The sequence below is a fragment of the Marmota flaviventris genome, chromosome 6, assembly GCF_047511675.1.
Source record: "Marmota flaviventris isolate mMarFla1 chromosome 6, mMarFla1.hap1, whole genome shotgun sequence".
Classification (NCBI taxonomy): Eukaryota; Metazoa; Chordata; class Mammalia; order Rodentia; family Sciuridae; genus Marmota; species Marmota flaviventris.
The window spans coordinates 26113010-26137270 of record NC_092503.1 but is presented as its reverse complement, the minus strand read 5'-3'; the positions used below and the strand labels follow the sequence as shown (position 1 = coordinate 26137270).

Here is a 24261-nt window from a genome sequence, read left to right as displayed (position 1 = left end):
ACCCAACGACAGGTAAATCTTCCTCCCACTCTCCAACATTCTTTCTTCCTTTTATAAACTCTAGAACAGCTCCATTCTTCGGGTTAAGCACAAAAGTAATATTCATAATACACCTAAACAGGAAAGACTAGCTATTCATTTGAATTTTTCTGGACTCAGAGAAAAATGCCATGTGTACTATATTCCAGAAACTGATCAAATGTCCCCTTCAAAACCTTGTCAGGCAGTTTACTTATTTCTTCTAAACTAATGAGGCTATGATGTACAGTGGACAATGTGGCCATGGGGGCTGGGGATATAGCTCAGTTGGTAGAGTGCTTGCCTCGCATGCACAAGGTCCTGGGTTCAATCCCCAGCACCGCATGTACACAAAAAAGTCCCAGTTCCACTTAGTAGCTATATAACTTTGGTTAAATTCATACTTACTTACTTAAAATGACCTTGTACATACAAGGCAATAACATTGCCACTGAGCTACATGTCCCAGCCCTTTTATTTTATTTTGAGACAGGATCTGGCCAATTTGCCCAAACTGGCCTCATACTTGTGATTCTCCTGTTTCAGCCTCCCCAGTAACTACAATTACAGATGTGTGCCATTGCACCCATAATTTTTTAATTACAAATTTTGCTTATAAATATAATTTTGAAGAACAATCTATCTGGAGGATAGGAAATAGTTATTAACTATATGAATGTTATAAAACTATGATAGCTCATTAAAAATAGGATTCACTTCATAAGGAATTCAGCTATTTCTGTTGTCATCACTACTATGCATCAAGTTTCCCTGAAAAGAGAAATGAGAGCTAAAGTGGTCTAGAATATCCTAAATCATAAAAAGAGTTTGCTTTTTTTTTTTTTTTTAATGCTGGGGATTGGAGCCTCCTAAGCACTGACTACCAGAGATATACCCTCAGTTCCAGGGTGTGGAATTTGCAGAGTTGCACAAAACACTGTATTTATATAAAATACTTTAGGCTTTACCATCTGTACTTGCTAAAGGTAGCTTACAGTTTGGATCTCAGTTTCCTGAAAATAAGTTATTTAGCTGAGGAACTCCAGCCTGCATGGGTAGAATACAAAGAGCAATAAAGTTAGACTTCCAATAAGGAAGCCAACCCTTATCAGCTGCTTCCTTTTTATCTCTCCAAAAAAGGAAGCACCATTTTTTGCCTGTTGACCTGGTTCTTTTTATTTTGGAATTAACGACTACAAGATAATTATTAGTAAGATTGCTTGATTTAGCAATAAACAAACAAACAAATAAATAGAGGTTTCACAGTTAAATTTGAATTTCAGATAAACAATGAAAACTTTTTTTTCTATACGTATGTCCTGTAAAATAATTGAAAAAACAAGAAAATTTTCCTTATTTATCTGAAATTCAAATTTAATTGGCCACCCTGTATTTAATCTGTTCACCTCATTTGTTGGGAGATAAATTATTTCTAAACATATTATTGCCTTCTCTATAATCTTCATCACCCTTATTCTCTATCCACCCCCAACACACACAGAGATTTTCACACTTTGAAGTACTACAGGTGTTTTGTAAACAAAATAGAACACTAATTTGAATATATGTAAAACTGCTTGAATTCCAGAACTGCCAGTGATTTTTTTCTTTAATTTTTCTTTCTTTCTTTCTTTATTTTTGGTACTGGGGATTAAACCCAGGAAATTTACCACTGAGCTACATCCCAATCCTTTTTATTTTTTATTCGAAGGCAAGGTCTTGCTAAATTGCAACTCCCTTGCCTTAGTCTCCTGAGCTGTAGGATTATAGGTGTGCACCAGGCAAGAACTACCAGTAATGACTTGGGTTGAAACTCAGGAAGAAATCCATAATCTCATATAATTATATTTTATCACTTATTTTACATATACAATTACAGAAATAAGCTCAGAACTGAATTTTTATTTTAATGCATTTATGTTCTCTGGTTTCAGAAAAACGCAATCTGGTTTCTCAAAACAATTTAATGTGATAAAATACTGCCACCTGGAGACCAGAAGCAGGTATAGCTAAGAGCATCTTCATAATTCTGGATTGAAAGCCTGAGTTATGGTGACATGTGATATAATCATGCCATTCTGAACCCTGCCCTAATCTAGGCCTAATTTTTTCTCATTTATCCATTCATTTAATAAATATTTGCTAAGTTTCTTTTATATGCCAAACACTATGTTAGATTTCATGAATATAAAGATTATATAACCTAGTTCCCTCCTTGAATAACAGACAGACTAGAGGTAAAGACAGGTAGATTGGGGCTAGGGTTGTGGCTCAGTGGTAGAGCACTTGCCTCTAGCATGTGTGAGGCAATGGGTTCAATTCTCAGCACCATATACAAATAAATAAAATAAAGGTCTATCAACAACTAAAAAATATATTTTAAAAAAAGACAGGTAGATTATCAGATGTCATCCCAGGAACCACTGCCCTTTAAAATTAAAATTCGATTAAAACTAACCCTACCTGTATATAGCAGAAAACACATATGTGTCCTTCTAAGTGTAGGGTAGAAAGTGGTTTGCAATTTTCCCATTCACTGTGGATGCTAAGTTCCTGCTTCATATGAGGCAGTTCAGGGTATAGACTATTGATATACATTTTGTCTTTGTTCACTATATCTCCAAGGATACAGAGCACAACCTTTTTTACTTTAGTTCTATAATGACTCATCCACATAAAGCTTTTCATCCATGACATTTGGAAGTATGAGTAGCATGTATGTGTGTTTACAGTAACACTAACAATTACAAATTAAAATTAAAATTCCTTGCTCTTTTAAAAGTCCTCCTTCTACCTATCATTTTAACCAGTTTTTCTTCTTCTGCCACCCTCTCTTTGCTGTTTCTTAGCAACAACACTCAACCCCCACACTCCAGGGAGCGATTTTTCCTCCTTTATTACACAGGGCAAGTTGACTTTCTCAATTTCATATCCTCAAACTCAGCCTCCTACATATCTGTGTGTGTCCAGTTGTCATTGTGACCCCATAACCGGTCATCTACCTTGAGTTTTACCTCCTTTCTTGCCTCTACATACAGATTTATTTTTCCAGTGACAGAAATCATGCCAACTTCTTAAAAGGCAGAGTGGTAGGAATTTGGGTTTTAAACAAACTTCTTTGGTATTTATGTGTATTTTCCAATAATGGAGATTGAACCCAAGGCCTCACTGTGCTAAGCAGGGGCTCTACCATTGAGCTATCCCCCTACCATTTCACAAACTTACTTGTTACACAGATATAAAGTGTCATGGTGGCCTCCTGGCTTCCCTTCTGCTCTCCCTGTCTCCCTTCTTTCCTTCCACTTCCATTAACATATTATGAGTTAGTCCTTCAAGTGTTTCTTGGCAATCTTTTGGTACTTCATGCGAATACTGGTGAACTTGGTCTAAACTTCTAGAAAAGGAGAGAAAACTGAAGGAAGGGTCATGATGAAGTATAACCCATGATATATTTTTTGTTTTCTGGTTAACACAGCCTTCAGAAATTGGAGTGCTCCTATTACAAGAATTTGTGGAAATGATCACCTACCTTGGTGATAACCATCCCCTAATCCTGTCAATTACTCTTGGCCTTAAAAGGAAGAATAAGTTTGAAATTGGATTAAAACATGAATTTGCAGAATCACAAACTATCCTAAATGATAAGTTTTAAGAACTAAAACTAAGTTTTAGTTCCTAAGCATTAGATCTTTTGGCAGGAAGGCCAATCTACTGCTTCCTCAAACATGCCAAGCTCACTTGTGTCTTAAGACCTGAACTTCAGGATATGTTTTGTTCAGGGATGTTCCTCTCCTAGATCATTCCAAGGTTGGATCAGGAGCTTCATTCAGATCTCAACCTAGAAGTTGTCTTTTCAGGAAGGCCTCCCCTGATATTCATCCTTCAGTACCCCACTCCTTACAATAACTCCCTATGACTTTAAACTGCTATTTCAAGGCATTAAACCATCAAATGATAGTCTTATTTGCCTCCTAATTTATTGTTAATTTCTTTTATCAAGAACACAGATCTCTGACTACAGGGTTTTTTTCTGTTGTTGTTGTTTGTTACTAGGGATTGAACCCAGGGGTGTTCTACCACTAAACTACATCCAAACCCTTTTTATTTTTAGGTAGCATCTCCTTAAGTAGCTCAGGCTGGTCCCATATTTGCTATCCTTCTGCCTCAGCTTCCTGACTAGCTGCAATTGCAGGTGTGAATCACCATGCCCAGCACTGTAGGGTTCTGAGAAAAGATACTGATAAGAATGTATCCCAGGGCATTGATTGTAATAGCAATAAATGGGAAAAGATCTAAATATTCATCAATATAGGAGTTCCAAATAATTTGTAGCAAACCTATTTTGATTATATAGGCAAAAAATGAAGTAAATATATAAAGCAATATAGATAGATTTTAAAAACATAGAATGGGGTGAAAAATATTGAGTTGCAGATCAATTCACAAAATACAATAGCATTCATGTAAAACTTCAACATTCCAAAGCCATTTCATGTATTGTTTATAAACACATAGTAATGCTTTAAATATAGAAACCTAGTTTATTAAGATTCATTTTCAGGGGCTGGGATTGTGACTCAGCGGTAGAGTGCTCGCCTAGCACGGGCTGGACCTGTTCAATCCTCAGCACCACATAAAAATAAAGGCATTGTATTGTGTCCATCTACACCTAAAACATAAATATTAAAAAAAAAAAAGATTCATTTTCATTCCTGATCCTAGTTGCCTCTTGGGAGATTAGTAGAGTGGGCACCCACTTTTACTCTAATGTTCTATTTCTTTCGTCTAAAACTGTAAAATGACAAAACTTTGACATCTGTTCATTTTGGATACTGAGTACGTGAGTGTTTGCTCTGTGTTTTAAATTTTTTTGTTTTGTTTTGTCTGCCAGGGGCAGTGTCCCACACACGCTTTTAATTTCAGCTACTTGGGGAGGCTGAGACAGGTGAATTGCCAATTAGAAGCCAGCCTGGGAAATTTAGTGAAACTCGGGGTCTAAAAAAAAAAATGTAGGGGGCTGGGGATGTAGCTCAGTGGTAAGGCGTCCCCTGGGTTCAATCATCACACTCACACACACCCCAAATCAATCATAATTTAAAAATGGAGGGTAGTGGAAGAACAAGAAACCAGGAGACTTGGATTCATCTTTGCCTTTTCTCTCTGGCATTGACATAACCTCATTAGCAAATAGCCAAGGCGGTGTTCCTTCAAAGTCCCTTCAATTTGAAAGAATCTAAAATTTCCCATCTCCAACCTCCACACAGGGAAGGCTACCCAGACCAGGGAATGAAAAATGGATTTCTTCTCCCATTCAGGGTAAATCCTTCTCTCAACACGCAATTCCTTGTCCAGGGGAACAGTACAGTCGGAGACCGTCTCTGGCTACTTGGATTGACTTCCCTCAGAGATTCCTGTGGGGGGATTAGGACACCTACCTCATAAAATTGTAGTGAGTTTTATTGATAACGCAAGTGTAGTACCTGGACAGAGCCGCTACTAACGGTAGTAACAATAACCTCACTTAGGGTCTCAGCAACTTGATCACAACCTCGTTTTTCCCGCGGCCCTCCAACCGGAGTCGGTTTAGCCTACTAGAGTTGGGGCAGCGAATCGGAAACAATCAGGAACCGTTGCTATGGCGACACTTTGCTCCGCGCCCGGCTTTAAACGAATAGCATGCTGGGAATTGTAGTGCGTGGGGCTGAGTCTCGCCTCAGGGGCGGGGCTGCGTCCTGTAAGGGTACTACATTCACCTTTCCCAGCTCCACCGCCACTCTTTATCACGCCCTGTGTCTCGACCACAGAGCCTAAAGTGCAACGGCCGGTCATGGGTCCTCCTTTCCACGCCTTTCACAGTCACAGCTGAAGGAAGGGCGGGGGAAGCAACGAGGTGCCGACGGCGGAGACCCGAGAGACACTGTTGGAGCAGGAAGGGGCGGGGCTCCCGCCCAGGGTACGAAGGCACCGCCTCCTTGTGTCACTTCCGTAAACAAGGGGCGCTGCGCTGCCGCGGGTCTGGAGATGTGACCCGGGATCTAGCTGCAGCTGCGGCAGTGGCGTCCGAGGTTCCCGGATCTTTGCGGGTTGAGGAAAGGGACCCGGACCCTCTACTTCCTCGGGTAGGTAATGAAAGCAAAGGAAACCCCGCCACGCCCTCCTTAAGGCCCCCTTAGGTCACTGCTGGGTTTGGGATGGTGATGGGTCATCGCTTTGGAGGACTGGGAAAGGGGAATGGGGTGAAGTCCAGAGGGACTTTCCCTGGTCCTGCTTGGAGGCAGGGTCTGGCACCCAAAATTAGTTTGTAAGCCTGAACGGTTTGCGCCTTCTCTAAAACGTTCCTTGCTGCTTGGTATACAAAAAGGATTTCGGTGGTTTTGTGACACATGTTACCTTCACTAAACGAATAAATCTCAAGCCTTGGCCCCGCAGAACACCATTGCCTGAGGTCACAGTTTATTTGCGTTACTTTACTTCTTAGGTTTTCTTTTTTTTTCCTCCCTTGATCGTGGGTCGCCAAATGTGTTAGCATCCTTTTTGGGAGGGGTTGCTGAGGATTGAACCCGGTCACTTTATCACAGAGCTACGTCCCCAGTCCTTTTTATTTTTCATTTTGAGATAGGATCTAGCCAGGTTGCTGAGGCTGGTCACAACCTTGTGATCCTCCAGTCTCAGCCTTCGGAGTGGCTGGAATTTACAGGCATCTGCCACCATACAAGGCTGTATTATTACCATCTTAAAATTTGAAGGCCAATGTGTTTATGTGTATCATAAATGTATGCAGACCCTTGCCTCTTTGGAGAACTGATACCCTATTGTCTCTATTCAGTTGCCTTTTATAGTTCCATTTAATTTGCATGTTGAAACAAACCCCATATGAGTGTTTTATTACTAAAAAATGCTTTCATTTCTCCCACCAGTACTGGGGATCGAACCACGAACTTTCTACCACTGAGTTAATTCCCCATTCCTTTTATTGACGGATTGATTGATTGAGACAGAGTTACCAAGGCTGGCCTGGAATTTGTGATCCTCCTGGCCCAGCTTCTTGAGTGGCTGGAATTGCAGGTTTTGGCCAAGGCATCTGGCCTAAAAATGCTTGTTAGGAGAAATATTGTTTGCCAATATTTAAATGGATTTACAGTTGGTGTCTGGAATTAGAGACTGGGCACTGGCATCTTTCCCAGAAAGCCTTTTCTTTTTTGGAGGTATCATAGCTAAACTCGTGATTGTCTAGAGTCAATCAAAACTCAGCATTTTAATTTCCAGGGCTAATGGTACTGAGTTCAGACAATAGCAAGAAAGAAAATCTATTTTCATTAAAATTCTCAAATAACTTTTAGGAGTGACAGCAGGGTTTGAATCTTTTTGAACAGTCACAGCATGATTAAATACAACACGATATTTTTTAAAAGGTCTAATGTTCCTGAGGCAATGTACAATTTGATAGGGTATATAGCCATCTGAATTTCTCATTTTTATGATAAATGAGTCAATGGAATTAAGAAAAAATTAACCTATGCAAAAATAAAACAAATGTAGAAGGACATTTTGGGATATCTGAGTTAAGAAATAAAACTGGTTAATATGTGAAGTAATGGGACAGTATTGAGATAAATATAAAGCCTTACACATATTCCCCATGAAAGGGACATCTGTAACTTTATAGTGTTAATTTTAAAAATATGAGCAAAACCAAAGATATGATTCATGTTTCCTTAGACATTGGTAGTATATTTAAGTATTCAAAATAGGTGAGAAACAAGCTTCATTTTATAGAACTGCACTTGATCATAGAGCTAGAATCTAGCTAGAATCAGTCTTACTTCTAGGTACAAACTAATGTTTGCTTGGTAATTGAAATAAGACTTCTAGTTGTTATTTAAAATTCTGATACCCTGAAAATTATACATCTGTCTGAATCTGAGTTGTTTTTTCTAAGAATACATTTTGAAAGGGAGACCTAAAGGCCACCTAAAACTTGAGTCAGGCTGGGATATAACACGAATGACTTGTTTTATTGTTTATATATATTGTGCACCTTGTGTAATGTTTGCTTCTCAAGGGCAGGAACTTTGTCGTATTTAGCGCTGTTCCTCAATATTCATAATAGGACCTGGCTCATGGGAGAGAATCAGCAAATATTTGTAGGAAAAGTGAATTAAGAAAATGGTTAAAAAATGTATAAAGTATATCACACAAACTTAAGGGATCCTTATTCTTACTTTCTAATGACCTCTGAAATTCTTAATCCTCCTTTGAGTGGGTCTTTGAATCTCTTTCATATTATAGCTAATGTATACAATTACTGTGTTTCTTTACTTAGGTCTTAAGAAGCTGGCCTTGGTGCAACAAGGAACTTAAAACAATGGAAGAGCGGAAAGTGAAGAGGAGGAGTCCAAAATCTTTTAGTGCCCATTCTACTCAGGTTGTTAATGCCAAAAAAAATGCCATTCCAGTTAGTAAGAGCACAGGGTTTTCAAATCCAGCATCACAGTCAACTTCACAGCGACCAAAGTTAAAAAGGTGAATTCTTCTTTCACATTTTCACAGTAAAATATTGAGTCAATTCCTCCTCCCCTTTTTTTTTTTTTTTGTAGTGTGGATTGAATCCAGGGTTCAATATCCCCAGCTCCTTTTATTTCTTATTTTGAGACAGGTCTTGCTAAGTTGCTGAGATTGGCCTCAAATATGTAATCCTCCTGATCCTTCTACCTCAACCTCTCCCAAGTTGCTGGGAATTCAGGTGCCCAGTTTTAGAGTCAGATTTTGAATAAAGTTATAATTGGTAGAGAAAGAAGGCTAAGAAATTTTAAGGCAAGAATTCCTTTCTTTAAATTAATTAATTCATTCTTTCTCCCCGCCCCCCTCTTGTACTGGGATTGAACTTAGGGCCTTATATATGCCAACCAAGCACTGAGCTGCATCTCTAGTCCTTTTAATTTTTAAGTTTGATACAGGGTTATGTTAAATTACCCAGGCTGGTCTTGAACTTGGGATCCTCCTGCCTCAGCCTCTAGAGTAGCTGAAATTACAGGTATGCACCACCACAACTTGCCTTTCTCTAAATTCTTAATAGCAGTTTAAAAACTGATATTATTGTCATTTGTTACCTGGTAATTTTATTCCCCTATTTTCTAGAATGTAGGCTTTCTGAGGACTAAAGCTGTATTGATCATCATTGTGTGCCTGACTATATTCACAGTGGGGCTTTGCAATTTTTTAATTTCATTGTATGATTTTTGGTATTAAATTGTCCTAACATAAAGTGAGGCAATGAGACATAACCAAAAGCATTGAAGTAGGAATAATCGGTTTTGTTTTACCTTCTGTGGTTTTTTCTTTTTTGAGAGGGTTGTTAAACAGTGAATTGATGTGAAACCGTTTCTTCAATAAAACTTCCAAATTTGAGAGGAGAAAAATATATTTATTATATTGAAACCTTACATTTTATAGTGGTTTATCTCAGAATTTAATGTGGATTTCTTTAACATGCAGATTCTAGCTTGGTGCAGTGAGGCATACCTATAATCCCAGTGACTGAGGAGGCTGAGGCAGAAGGATCGAAAATTTAAGCCCAGCTTCAACAATGTAATGAGGCTCTAAGCAACTCAGCAAGACTCTGTCTCTAAATGTAAAATAAAAAGGGATAAGGAATATAGTTCAGTGGTAATGCACACCTGGTTTCAATCCCAAGTGCCCAAAAATAAAATATAGATTCTGAATCAGTCTGAGATGGGGCCTCACATGAGCATTTCCAGTAAGCTCACAGGTAAGATTGATGTTACTGGGTCATGGACAGCATTTTGAGTAGCAAAGTACTGGATAATGTGATTTAACACAACTTACAGAAAATGCAAACTTTACTTTGTAAAGAACTGTTAGTGTAACAACAGCCTTTGAATTCTAAATTTTTTCTTAAGAATTATTATTTTCTTTCTTTTGTCCAGTGCTTTTCCCAGGCATATATATATACTTATATTATCCTCATTGTGGTAAGTACAGTTGTGGATAAAATGTCTTTAGTGTTATATAAACATAATTGAGACTGGATGCTGCGGCATATGCCTACAATCTCAGAAGCTCCAGAGGCTGAGGTACCAGAGGATCATAACTTCAGGGCAACTTAGCAAGACCCTGTGTCAAATTAAGAAGTAAAAAAGGGCTGGGTCTGTGGCTCAGTGATAAGTACACCTGGGCATATACCTACAATCTCAGTAGCTCCAAAGGCTGAGGTAGGAGGATCACAACTTCTGGGCAACTTAGCAAGACCCTGTGTCAAAATAAGAAATAAAAAGGGCTGGGTCTGTGGCTCAGTGATAAGCATTCCTGTGTCCAATCCCAAGTACTGAAATAAAAGAAAAAAACAGTAACACACACACACACACACACACACACACACACACACCCCAAGAATCTGTAGTTTATATTGGGTTTTAAAGATATCACAACAATACCTTTTCCTTTTTGCCTATTTAACCCCTCCTTGCTTGTTAAGCCTTCACTCACATATCACCTTGAGGAAGCCCTCCTAGCTTACCCTGGGCTGTATGACCTGCTCTTTGCTTTTATATGGCAGTGTGCATAGATAGCACTGTCATTCAAGTAGTTGAGAGCCTGGCATATGCCAGACGTGCAATAAGTGATAATTAGTCTCAGGGTTCCTAAAAGGCCCTCCTGAGGAAACAGTATTTAAACAGATTTAAAGGATGTGTGGGAGGTCACCTGGCAAGGGTGGCAGTAAGCAGAAGATGTGAATGTAGGCAGAGGATTAGCATGTAAGAAGACAGAATGTTTCTAGAAAACTAAAGAGATTCAGGGTAGTAGTTAGAGCACAGACAGGAGAAGATAGGATTTCTTAAGGATATGGGACTTAGGAAGCAGTACAAAGCTGAAGGGTATAAATTATATGATATGATTTGATTTTTAAGAAGTGGACCTGGCTGCCTTGTGAGGCAGGAAGGGGGATCAGAGACCACACACAGAGATAAGGAGACCAGTTGGGAAGGTGCTGGAGTCATTAGGACAAGAGCTATGATGGTGGCTGGGGATGTAGCTCAGTGGTAGAGGCCTTGCCTAGACACAGGAGGCCCTAGCACCAAGGAGGGAGAGAGAGAAAAAAAAAAAAGAAGAAGAAGGGAGGGGGGTTAAGAAGGCAGTGGCAAAGGAGAGAACTAGGAAAATTAGATAATTTATGGGTATAATCAATAGGACTTCATGATAGCATGTGGGGGCCTTATGAAGTGGAGGGGTCGAGGATTACAAGAGGTTTTTAGCACTGCATCATATGGTGACTATATATTTAAATGTCTTCCTTTGTCCTTAGACTGGGCACTTCTGGTATGTCAGCTACAGAGTAGGGACCCCATAATCATTTGTGGAATTACTGATAATTCAAGAAACAAATAGGGCAAAGTTCAGAAGGGGAAGATGTTTTACTGAAAAATGAAATAATGAAACATAAGCTAGTAAAAAAGACTAATTTTCTTTTCAATTTTTTATAGTCCAGAGAAATAGTGTATCATATAAATGTATTAATCAAACTTTTTGCTGGATATGGGGTGCGTGCCAATAATCCCAGCCATTGGAGGCAGGAGAATCACAAGTTCAAGGCTAGCATCTGCAAATTAGCAAGGCCCTAAGGAACTTATTGAGACCCTGTCTCAAAATAAAAAATTAAAAAAACAAAAGGCTAGGAATGTTACACCCCTGGATTCAATCCCCAGTACCAAAAAAAAAAAAAAAAAAAAAAAAAAAAATCCCACAGCTTTCATATGAATAAGAAATTGTATTCCATGCATTTGTTTGAGATGTTCACAACTTGTTCTTCCTCTCCCCTGATTGTTTTTTTCCTGGTCTATGGCTTGAGGTTACTGGTTTTATTTAGTATTGACTTTTTTCTGATTTCTTGTTCTTAAGGGAAAAATTAAGCAAAAATTAAATCTAGAATAGCCTGAAAATCTGTAACTAGAATTAATTGCATCATCTCTGCAGAGCGATGAAAGAAAAGACCAAACCTCAGAGTGGAGAAGGAAAAGGTGCTCAGTCAACTCCCATTCAGCACTCTTTCCTCACTGATGTCTCCGACGTTCAGGAAATGGAGCGAGGGCTCCTGAGTCTTCTGAATGATTTCCACTCTGGAAAACTTCAAGCATTTGGTAAGCAGTAAATATTTCTCTTTACTATTTTTTAAGATGTTTGTCATTAACATATATATTGATTTATGGAAGCGTGGACTTTCCCTCACCCATGTTTTTATTGATTGACTTCCTTTTCCCCTTTCTTATGCCTTCTGCTTCTTCCATCTCTCCTCTTCTCCCCAACCAGTTAACCATGTTAACAGTTAGGTTACATCTTTGTATATTTTCCCCAGGTTATAATCTGCATGGATGTCAATATTTAGACACGCAGACACACACACAGATTTTTGTTTTCATTGTTTTACATAGATGGGACCTTATGTATACTTTTCTGTACCTTTTCTTTACTCAACAATATTTGATGGAACTCTCTGCACAGCTCTAATACATTCTCCTTTTAATTGCTACATAGTATTCTAAGTTATGAATATGCTCTACTTTATTTCAATCATTTTCCTATTGTTCAAATCTCTGAGCCACTAAATGCAAAGGTATAGTGAACCTTCTTTTTTTGTGTGTGTGTGGCACTAAGGATTGAACACATGGGCATTTTACCACTGAGCTACATTCTCAGCCCTTTTTATTTATTTTTATTTTTTAAGTACTTTTTTTAGTTGTAGATGGACACAATATCTTTATTTTTACTTATTTATTTTTATGTGATGCAGAGGATTGATCCCAGTGCCTCACATATACTAGGCAAATAAATGCTCTACCACTGAGCCACAACCCCAGCCCCTTATTTTTTTATTTTGAGATAGGGTCTCACTAAGTTTCCCTGGCTAACCTTGAACTTGGGTTCCTCCTACCTCAACCTTCTAAGTAACTGGGATTACAGATGTGCTCCACTATGCTTGGCTTCCACAGTGAAGATTCTTAGATTAATTCTTATTCTGGTACTTTTATTTCTTTGCAAAGAATTACCATGAGTGGAATTATTGGGTCACAGCATATATGTAATTTTAATTTTAATTGAAGTGTCCAGATTGCTTTCCAAAAAAGAAAAAAAAAAAAAAACCTTACATTTCTCATTTCTAGCAGCAGTTTACAAAAGAGTTCCATCAGATATTGTTGAATAAAGAAAAGGTACAGAAAAAAAGGTTTTTTTCCCAAATTCCCATCAAGAACAGTTTTGTATAGTGTCTTTAATAGTATTGTGTCTTAATTTTTGCTACTCTGTTGGCATCGATTAAGATTCTTTAAATTTATTTATTTATTTTAAGCTTTTAGTACTGACAATTAAACCCATGGATGCTGAGTTACATCTCCAGTACCCCAACTCTCTCTGTACATATATATGTAGATATGTAGATATAGAGATAGGCAGACAGGTATTTGAGACAGGGTTTGACTAAGTTGCTGAGGCTGGCCTCAAACTTGTAGCCCTCCTGCTTTAGCCTTCTGAGTTACCAGTATTTCAACTTGGTGTCACTGTGTTGAGCTAACAGTATTAAAATTTCTACTGAATTTGAGTATTTTTGTGTATTTGGTAAGCAGTTGGATTGCTCTTTTTAGTATTTCATTCAGTTTTGAATTTGGTTATTTATCCTGTTGTCAATTGCCAAGAGCAATTTAACTTTGTAAAAGTTTTAATTTTTTGCATACTCAACTATGTCTATCTTTTTTTTTTATTGTTTCTGGATTTGTAGTCTTTTATATAGTATGTTGAAAGGAATACATTAAAAGCACATTACTTTTAGCACTACCTCATCCCGGTATGGTGGTATCTGAAGAATTCTTTGACTTTCCTCTCTCCTTCTTTCTTCCTTCCCATCCTTGAGATGTTCCCTTTAGATCACTTTTACTTCTTTCCTACCTCCCTACACAATTCTTGCTATGTAGGTAACTTTGTTTGAACTGAAGTCCTTTCTTATGTGTCTGGTACTCTACTGCTATCTGTGTCACCATGAGATTTATTTGCCAGTTGGATTCTTTCTTAATACGTAATAATTTTTTTCTGCATTGATACTTAAAAGACCTTTTTTAATCTTTAAAGTTTAGGCATTTATCAACATGTGCTTAGGTCTTTGTCTTTTCTCACCAGTCCTGCCTGGGATTCAGTAAGGCTTTCTTACTTGCTGACTCATCTTTCATCTTGCAGAATGCTTTTTCTATTGTTTATTGTTTCTCCTCCATCTATTACTTTTTAGTCTTCTGGTGCTTCTGTTGCTTTTAGGTTACCTTCATCCATTTTCTGACTCACTCATCTTTTCCCTTGTGGCTTCAATTGCTTTATATTTTTATTCTTACTATATATATTTCTCTCTCTCTCTCTCTCTCCCCCACACACCCCTTATACCACACACACACACACACACACACACACACACACACATATCTTGAGGTATTTGTTCTTCCAGGTTACTAATAGTTAAAATAGAAGACATTTACTGTGAATAAAGGATGATTTTGAAAGAACTGTAACTAATTTTAAATATTAGTAGTCCTTAACATACTATAGTATAGTTAATGAATTAAGTTATAAAGTTCACTACAGGAAACTATAGTATAATCTACATTAATTCATATTGACTCAAGATATGTATTTTAACTTTAGCTGAACTATGCCTGTTTAGTACATTCAGGAAAAATAGAAAGCTCTTTTTTTTTTTTTTTAAAATTATAGTATCATGAGTTTGCAGTGGCTGTACTTAAACTGGATAAGGATGTGTACTATGTAATATATACATAAATTTGTTCTTGTGGGCAGATGATGTCACTCTAGTCAGTAAATCATGTAAGATCTATCCTTTACCAAGCAAGTTGCCTTGCACTATTGTGTATATGATCAAAAACATTACATTATAGCCGGGCATGGTGGTGCATGCCTATAATCCCAGTGGCTCAGCAGGCTGAGGCAGGAGGACTGCAAATTCAAAGCCAGCCTCAGCAAAAGCAAGGCACTAAGCAACTCAGTGAGACCCCTATCTCTAAATAAAATACAAAATTGGGCTGGAGATGTGGCTCAGTGGTCGAGTACCCCTGAGGTCAATCCCCAGTACCCACCCCGCCAAAAAAAATTACATTATGTTCTTCTTGCTTCATAACATTCTTCATGCTTCATAAATATTTTCTAAAGGAAGAATATATAATTGCTTGGAAAAAATGATTCATGGTTGAAGTTCTGGTAGAAATCTTAATTTCTCTCATAAAATGTTGTGTCAGTTAATTCAAATGTTAGTTGTCAAATTGAACTTAATTAGACGGTGCTGTTGCTTCTATATATTATATTGCTATTGAATAAAAATATTTTTATTACTTAAGGAAAGATTTTGCTTTTTTTTAAAAAAATACATATTTTATTTTAGTGAACAAGGTCAATTATTAGGTTGGTTATTGTTTTCCTGATAAAAAATTTGATTTGTGCCAGGCATGGTGCGCATGCCTGTAATCCCAGCAACTCAGGAAGCTGAGACAAGTTCAAGGACAGCCTTGACAACTTAGTGAGATGCTGTCTCAAAATAAAAAATGAAAAGGGCTGGGGATGAAGCTCAGTGGTACAGTGCCCCAGGGTTCAAGTTCAATCCCCAGTATGGTGTTTTTGATTTGTAATTATACATAGAAAATATGCAAATAATTTACAAAAGAAAAAACATGGATTTCTTTTAGAGCACCCAGAGTTTATATGTTTTTCCTCAAGGCTATTAGTTTTAACATTAATCTTTATTAATGTTCTGGAATGTTCCCCAGGAAATGAATGTTCCATAGAACAGATGGAACATGTTCGGGGAATGCAAGAGAAATTAGCTCGCTTGAATTTGGAGCTCTATGGGGAGTTAGAGGAACTTCCTGAGGATAAGAGAAAAACAGCCAGTGATTCCAATCTGGACAGGCTTCTGTCTGATGTAAGTATAGTTATTTTTCTCTATTCTTTAAAAAAAATATGGCAATAAAGTTCACTGTACAAAACTCACCTTTTAAACACTTTCAAGTGTACAATTTACTGGTTTTTAGTATATTCATAGTGTTGTGCAGATGTAATCACTGTCTTAATTTCAGAACATGTTAATTACCCCCAAAAGAAGCCTGTACCTTTCAATTCCCCCACTCTCCCCATCTTTTAGAAACCCCCAGTCTACTTTCTGTCTTTATGGATTTGCCTACTGTGGAATTTTATATAAATGGAATTATACAAAATATGTGCCTTAAGGGTATTCTTTGACTTAGTATTTTCAGGTTTTATCCATGTTGTACTTTACTTTTTTAAAAAGTACATTTTCCAAAGAAATGTATCCTAAGGAAATAATCATACTTATGTCTAAACATGTATTTTCAGATAACTGGCAAATATAAAAAGGAAATATTTGCTTAAGCACATATTATATATGCACAGATACTACATGTAAAAATGTTGTATACATATATATGTACAGATCTTTAGAGACGATAGTAGTCAAAGAACTTTACCTCAGGCTGGGGTTGTGGCTCAGTAGTAGAGCGCTTGCCTAGCATATGTGAGGCACTGGGTTCAATCCTCAGCACTGCATATAAATAAAGGTCCATTAATAACTAAAAAAATATTTTTTAAAAAAGAACTTTACCTAAAATGATTAATATTCTTTGTGTTATTTTTACTTAGGTGGTGGTTACCTATTTTTAAATACAGAACTGTGTTGGGTGTCTATGGTAATTTAGTACATTGCCATGTATATATGAGTTTGGTAGGCTGCCATAACCAAGTACCACAGACAGGGTGGCTTAAGCAACAGGAATTTATTTTCTCACAGTTCTGGAGGCTGAAAGTTGGAGTTCAAGGGGTTGATAAGGTTGGTTTCTTCAGAAGTCTCTGTCCTTGGTTTCTAGATAGTGACCTTCGTATTCACATGGCATTCTACCTCTGTGCACACCTGTCAAAATTTCCTCTCCTTTTTAAGGGCACCTGTAACATTGGATTAGGGCCCACTCTAAGTACCTCATTTTGACTTAATTACCTCTTAAAGGCCTGGTCTCCAAGTATACTCATTCTGAAATATTATGGGTGAACACTAAAACATGAATTTTGGGAGTAGTCATTTTTCAGCCCCAATATCTTGTAAGATTGTTGGACTGAGAATTGTTAGTTCAGTTGTCTCTTTAAATGCTTTTCGAGACAAACATAAATAAAACAAATTCAACATACTTTAGTTTTAAATTTCATATTTACTAATGATAAGAAGGGTCTACTGTTGTTTTTCTCTGTCATTTGAATAAGCAAATTCAAGGGAAACTGTATGCCCATACTTTTAAAATTTCAAGCCTCTACTCTTTTTATTTTTCAGGTTTTTTGTATTCAGTCTTGCAAGCATTCTTTTTACCAGTTTGTTTTGTTTTATTCCTCTTAGCAAATATAGGTTAGTTTGCTATGCACTGTAGGAAAGTAACTATGATGTGGTAAAAAGAACACTGAATTTGAAGCCAGAAAAAACCTTTGTTTAGTTCAAGGCTTATATTTAGATTATACTGTGTAACACTGAACAATTTTAACATTTTTTGTAATTCAGATTTTTCCTTCTGTAAAGTTAGGTGTACTATGATTTGAATGTTTGTGTCTTCCCAGAAATTATATGTTGAAATTCTCAACCCAAAGGTTATGGTAGTGGGAGGTGGCCTTTGGGAGTAAAAAGGTCAAGAATGGAATTAGTGCCCATTCAAAGAGGCATGAGGGAGACCCCTACCCCTTCTACCTGTGAGTACACAATGAGAGGTTGCCATATTGGAACCAGGAAGTGGGAGGTCACCAGACACCAAATCTGCTGGCATTTTAATCTTAAACTTCCAGTCTCCAGAACTGTGAGAAATGAATTTCTGTTGTTCACAAGCCACCAGTTTATGGTAATTTTTTTTTTTTTGCTACTGGGGATTGAACCCAGGGACACTTTACCACTGAGTTACATCCCCAGTGTTGTAATCCTCCTGTGATCCTTGTGATCCTCCTTTCTCAGCCTCCCAGTCACTGTGATTACAGTCTAGACCACCATATTTGGCAGTTTATGTTATTTTGTTATAGCAATCCAAACAAAGACAAAAAGTGATAAATTATACTTTATACTTTAAAACTGAATGACATAAAATAGTTTTGTAATTCATGAAGGTTTTAAAGATAGTGTAATTAAAATGGCAACTTTTTCTTTTAAAAGTTATTATTAGAAGTTATTATAATTATGGATAGGTTTGGGAATACTTACAAAACTCCAGTTTTTAGCCTTTGATTTCAGTTTCTTCTCATATTATGTTGCATAAATGATAAAGCTACCTTTTTTGTACTTGACCACTAAGCCACATCCCCAGCCCTATTTTGTATTTTATTTACAGTCAGGATCTCACTGAGTTGCTTAGCACCTTGCCATTGCTCAGGCTGGCTTTGAACTCATGATCCTCCTGTTTCAGCCTCCTGAGTTGTTGGGATTATAGACATGTTGTGCCACTGCGCCCAGCTAAAGCTACTTTTTAATTAATTTGCAAAAGGGAATTTCCCAGATTGGAAATTTTTTGAATGTTTTTCTTAAGAAATATTAAATGAAAAAAATCCTTAAAAATATAGAGGTGACAATGACTTATATTTATAATTACTTATATTTATCTTATAAAAATTTTGTTTCTTTGTTTTACAGTTGGAAGAATTGAATTCTTCTATGTATCCTTTGCCTACCAGCAACAATGAAAAGCCTATAGTTTATAATTATAAAATTTATAATATTGTAATTTGTAATCCCTATCACATTTTAGAAAAAGGTATTATTTAAGTATAGTGAACAAAAATACAAAATATTTACCGGGTCCACCTCTCTTCCCTTTTGGTTTCCAAATGGAATTTCCTCAATGTTTTGTGTGCTGAAATTTTGTTTCTGCTTTATTCTGCATTGCTTTATATTGTTTTTGAACTCTTTAAAAACTAAGTTAATTATTTTTTAAGTCATGATAATTAAGGATTAGGCTAGTTGCCATAGAAATTATTTGAATCTTAGATTCTGAGGTGAACTGGCTATTGGATCTAGAGAAAATATACTATACTTAATAACATTACCTAGAATATTTTAAATATATAAAATTGAAAATTAGGTATCATCAAATTACAGCCTTGAGGGATGTGTATGTAGCTTATGAACCAACATTTTCACAATTAAGTGTGCTAAGCATAATATAGGAATAGCTCAAAGGAAAACACCAATGCTTACCAATATTCAGGATTTAATTTTTCAATCTAGAAAAATTATTTCAGGAACTTTTCAAAATGTATTTTTGAACATAATGGTAGGAACATTAGAGTAATAAGAAATGATGCCAGTTACAGAATATGTACAGAATATTTAATTTGAGAAGTAAAAAATCCCCTTTAAACCAGATAATGAGATAGAAAGGATACTGGCTATTCATCTAGAGATTTTATCATTTGATAGTTAGTTCCATATTTTGATGATGTAACATTGGGCAAGTTGTTTAACATCTCAGAGATCTCTGTAATATGTGAACGCATATGTGAAAATTTCCAAACTATATGGAATATATATGTATGTAAATTACTATTTCTATAACATTATATACTGTTATTAATTACTCAGTTGTGTAGTAACAACAATTAAGAAATAAGGAAGTATATACAAATCCAGTAATAACAATTAACATCTAGCCTTTATAAATACTTACTATTTGCTAAGTATTGTGTGAAGGATTTTACACATATTACTTCATTTGGTCTTACCTTTGGAAGCAGGTTGTTTTAGTCAGCTTTCTCACTGCTGTGACCAAAAGACTTGACTAGAACAACATAGAGGAGCGAAGGTTTATATAGGGGCTCACGGTTTCAGAGGTCTCATTCCATAAACAGCAGACTCCATTCCTCAGGGATCAAGGTGAGGCTGAATGTCACGGAAGAAGAATGTGGCAGAGGGAAGCAGCTCACATGATGATCAGGAAGCAGAGAGAGAGGTCTCCACTTGCCAGATACAAATATATACCACAAAGCCATACCCCAATTCCCACTTCCTCCAGCCACACTCTATCACTTCAGTTATCACTCAGTTAATTCATGTCAGGGGATTAATTCACTGATTGGATTAAGACTCTCACACCCAGTCATTTCTGTCTCACACATAAGCTTTTGGGGGACACCTCACAGCCAAACCATAACACAGGTGTTGTTATTTATATTCTCCATTCTGCAGATGAGGAAAATAAATTTTTGAGAAGCTACATCAACCATGGGGAGAGATTAATAGATTAATATAAGATGTTATTATCAAGAAAGACTTCAAGAAAAGGGGGTAAGATTTGAATTAAATAAGGGACTTTGCTTAGAAGTCATTCCTTATTCTTTTTTTTTTTCATTGTATTCCTTTTATGCTTTATGTTCTTTCTATGCCCAAGACACCCAACTATCTCCTATCCTCTTATCTGAGTTTTTGTTAAACATGTAGGCTTACTTGTTTTATCACTTTCCTTGATTCAAACTTTGGTGGGATTTGTCCACCACAAACAAGGCAGCCTGGGATAATACAAAAGTATAGGTTTTGGAGTACTTGGTTTTAAATCTTGGCAAATGGCATATAACCTTGAACAAAGTGCGACAACCCTGGTTTCCTCATATATGGTAAATGTTCTAGTGGTAATTAATCTTTCCCCCTCCTAATTGCCTTCTCTGTCATCACTGTATCTGTTGTTCCAGTCTCCATGAATATTTCAAAATCCCTTCTCTAACCATAGCTGACATTATTAATCAGTCATGGCACTTTCTGCCTATTGAGCTTGGACATGGACATGAAATCTACTTGCCATCTCTTAACTGCAACTGTCAGGTATCATCAGTCTGCTTTCATTCTTTCTTCATTCTCTGTATGATAACACAGGTCACCTAATTTATGTATTTATTACCTGTTTTCATAACTTATGAATTTTCCGTTCCTACTCTAGAGCTTGACTGTTCGATATAGTAGCTACTAGTCACATGGCTATTGAACACATGAAATGTAGCTGAATTGCAGTGTGTTATGAGTGTAATAGACACATCTGATTTCAAAGATTTGTCATAAAAGAATGGAAAATATTTAAATTTGTGTAATAATTACATATTGAAATGGTTTTTTAAACATATATTAAGGTAAAATATACATTATTACAATCAAGTTCATTCTTTTTTCCTTTTAATATGACAGCTAGAAAATTTAAAATTTTTTTCTGTTTTGTTTTTGTTTGGTTTTGGTTTTGGTGGTAGGAATTGAACCCAGGGGTGCTTAACCTCTGAGCTACATTCCCAGCCCTTAGTTATTTTTTTAAATTTTGAGACAGGGTCTTGCTAAATTGGGGAGACTGGCCTCAAACTTATGATCCTCCTCACTCAGTTTCCTGAGTCCCTGGGATTACAGGCATGAGCTATGGTGCCCTGCTTGCAGTATAATTTTATTGAATAATATTGTTCTAGACTTCAGATAGCACTATTAATAAATTAATCTTCCTAAATCATTACTTTCTTCTTGTCAATTTTTAAAACCATGTCCAACTTTTAAAAGACTCTCAGTATTCTAGTCACAGCCTATACATCACGTTTTTCATCCCCATGAAGCTGGTTCTTTGAATGTCTTAATACCATATTCATTCATTCTCTCCGCATGCCTTTGTTAAGGTTGTACTTCCTGCCTGGAGTTGCTCTGGCTTCCTTCTCCTCCTTATCAAATTACACTCAAGCCTGCGGTTTCCATAAAGTGTTTTGTATGTAGCTTAACTGAACGTTCTTCCTTATTTTATTGTCTGTTGGTTTTTTGTTTTGTTTTGTTTTGTTTTTATGTTAAGGCTCATCCTTCCCGCTGAACTAGAATGCCTTTATGGCTGTGCTTACATCTATCCATTTTGCAACCTCTGCCATTCATGCATTGCTAGCATTGTCCTCAGTGTATCCTTATTATTGTTTAAATTAGGTCTTAGAAAATAGGTAACAAGTAGTATAGGAGAAAGGAAAATAAGAGGTGATGATGAGAAAGGAAAAGAATAATATATGCAGGAAATACTATATGCAGATTTCCTGCATATATTATTCTTTTTCAAAGAATGATTAAGGGGATTATAGAATATATTTTAGAGACATGATTATCTTAATTTGGACTCTTACAAAGAAGTTGTTTTCCTAAAGATGATAAAGAGATGTCTTCTCAAATATTTATTTTAATCCAGTAAGTCATCATATTTGACTCTAATTAGCTCCTAAATCATAAAAATGATTATTGCTGCATTAAAAAATAATGCTCTGTTGGAATCTGGAACATCATCTTTAGTAGTGATTGACTAAGCATAGACAGAGTATAATTCCTGCATTTAAAAATTGTCTTTCCACATCCAAGGATCCCAATAGCAACATAGCAGCTTTTCCTTAAACATATTTCTTTTCTTTCCTTCTTTTTAAATACTTAGCTCCAGAGTATAATTTCCTGAAATTTAAAAGAAGTACATACTATAGAATGAAAATCTTCTTAACTGATGAATTCAGACAAAAACTCCATTTGGCGGATGCACAAGATGTTCCAAATACTTCTACCAGCTAAACTGAAATGCACTTTGCCTTCTTGGGATTTGCAGAGAAGCGGCATTCTTTAATTTTACAGCTGAATCCAGTAGCGGCATTCTTTAATTTTACAGCTGAATCCAGAATCATCTTCCACAATAGGAATTCGAGTAATTAAAGTGCAAGTGCAATGATTGTATCCACATACTGCTTTTAGTAAATGTGCTCACTGTAATTCACTGTAACTGGAGATCTAGGCCTTGATGAAGGCTTAATCAGGAAATGCAATGCAAAGGTTGTACTCCTGTGCTTGATACTGTTGCCTTATGGGGTTATACTTGAAATGCATTTGTGCTAAATGTTCTTGATAGGGCTAAGGGATATATCCTTCCTGAGCTCATCAGACTTATTCCAGTATTGATCGTAAGTTGATGGTGCACAGGCCTCTTGTGGCAGCCCAGCTTCAGTTTACACTAGACAATCAGTACACACGCAGGTGTGTTTTCCAATGGCCAGTGACAAAAATGTTAAATAAGTATTTGTGAGATTTGCTATTTTTAATAAAATGATTCTTTTAAAAATGAGTCTGTTGTCTGTTTGGAAGATTGGGTAGTCTTTCAATCTATAAATATGAGGGTTCAATCCTCAAAAGTAAACTGTGTTTATAAAATGTGAGGTTCTGTAACTTTCTTTGTAAATTTTGTGCCTTTTACATATTTATATACTATGTAATAAAAGAGTATGGGCTTTAAAGTTACTTAGACCATGGTTTGGATCCCCATTCTGCCCCTTAGTTTGTGCACATGTACATTTACTCAGGTTGAGTTTAATTTTTGTTTTAGATTTAGAAAATGAGGTTAGTACCCAACTGATAGTGGTTGCATAAGGTGTAATTGAAGATGTGCATAAAAGATGCTCAGCATAGTAGCTGATATCTGTAAAGTGCAGCAAACATTAGCTTCATTGTCTTTTTTTTTTTTTTTTCCTTTTGTTACCAGGATTGAACCCAGGGGCACTTAACCACTGATCCATATTCCCAGGCCTTTTTTTCTTTCTTTCTTTTTTTAAATTTGAGACAGGGTCTTGCTAAGTTGCTGAGGCTGGCTTTGAACTGTGATCCTCTTGCATCAGCCTCCCAAGCTGCTGGGATTGTACATTTACACCACTGCATCCAGCTCACTATCTTTTAATAGCAACTTTATTGGAATAATTCATATGTCATAAAACTTACCCTTTTAAAAAAGTATGCAGCTCAGCAGTGGCATATGCCTGTTATCCCAGCAATATGCAGCTCAGCTGGGAGCAGTGGCATATGCCTGTTATCCCAGCAACAGGAGGCTGAGCAGAAGGATCCCACATTTGAGGCCAACCTCAGCAACTTAGCAAGACCTTGTCTCAGAATAAAAAATAAAAAGGGCTAGGGATGTAGCTCACTGATAGAGTGCCCCTGAGTTCAATTCCATGTGTTTAGTACCATGTGCAAATGCGCACACACACACATACACAAACCAAATATATATATATATTTAAATTCATATATATATATATATATATATATATATGATAAATATACAATTCTACACATCTACTAAAACCACTGAATTGTATACATATTCTATGAATTTTATTATATATCTT

General features: G+C 36.5%; 1 protein-coding gene across 1 annotated transcript; it reads left to right on the top strand.

Annotated features, from left to right (window-relative positions):
• Positions 1 to 6054: 6054 nt before the first annotated feature.
• On the top strand, positions 6055 to 23207 carry Ccdc28a (coiled-coil domain containing 28A). Its single transcript, XM_071612991.1, has 6 exons — positions 6055 to 6137; positions 8342 to 8541; positions 12010 to 12173; positions 15846 to 16000; positions 18746 to 18768; positions 22609 to 23207. The coding sequence occupies exons 2-6, from the start codon at positions 8384 to 8386 to the stop codon at positions 22661 to 22663; spliced, it is 555 nt and encodes a 184-aa protein (XP_071469092.1). The 5' UTR covers positions 6055 to 6137; positions 8342 to 8383; the 3' UTR covers positions 22664 to 23207.
• The last annotated feature ends 1054 nt before the right edge of the window (positions 23208 to 24261 follow it).

Bases quoted from the DNA above. Each gene is read 5' to 3' on its own strand.
- Ccdc28a (XM_071612991.1), top strand. From the start codon at position 8,384: ATGGAAGAGCGGAAAGTGAAGAGGAGGAGTCCAAAATCTTTTAGTGCC. The intron at 8,542-12,009 runs GTGAATTCTTCT...TCATCTCTGCAG, and splicing joins CAGCGACCAAAGTTAAAAAG to AGCGATGAAAGAAAAGACCA. The intron at 16,001-18,745 runs GTAAGTATAGTT...TTTGTTTTACAG, and splicing joins TGGACAGGCTTCTGTCTGAT to TTGGAAGAATTGAATTCTTC.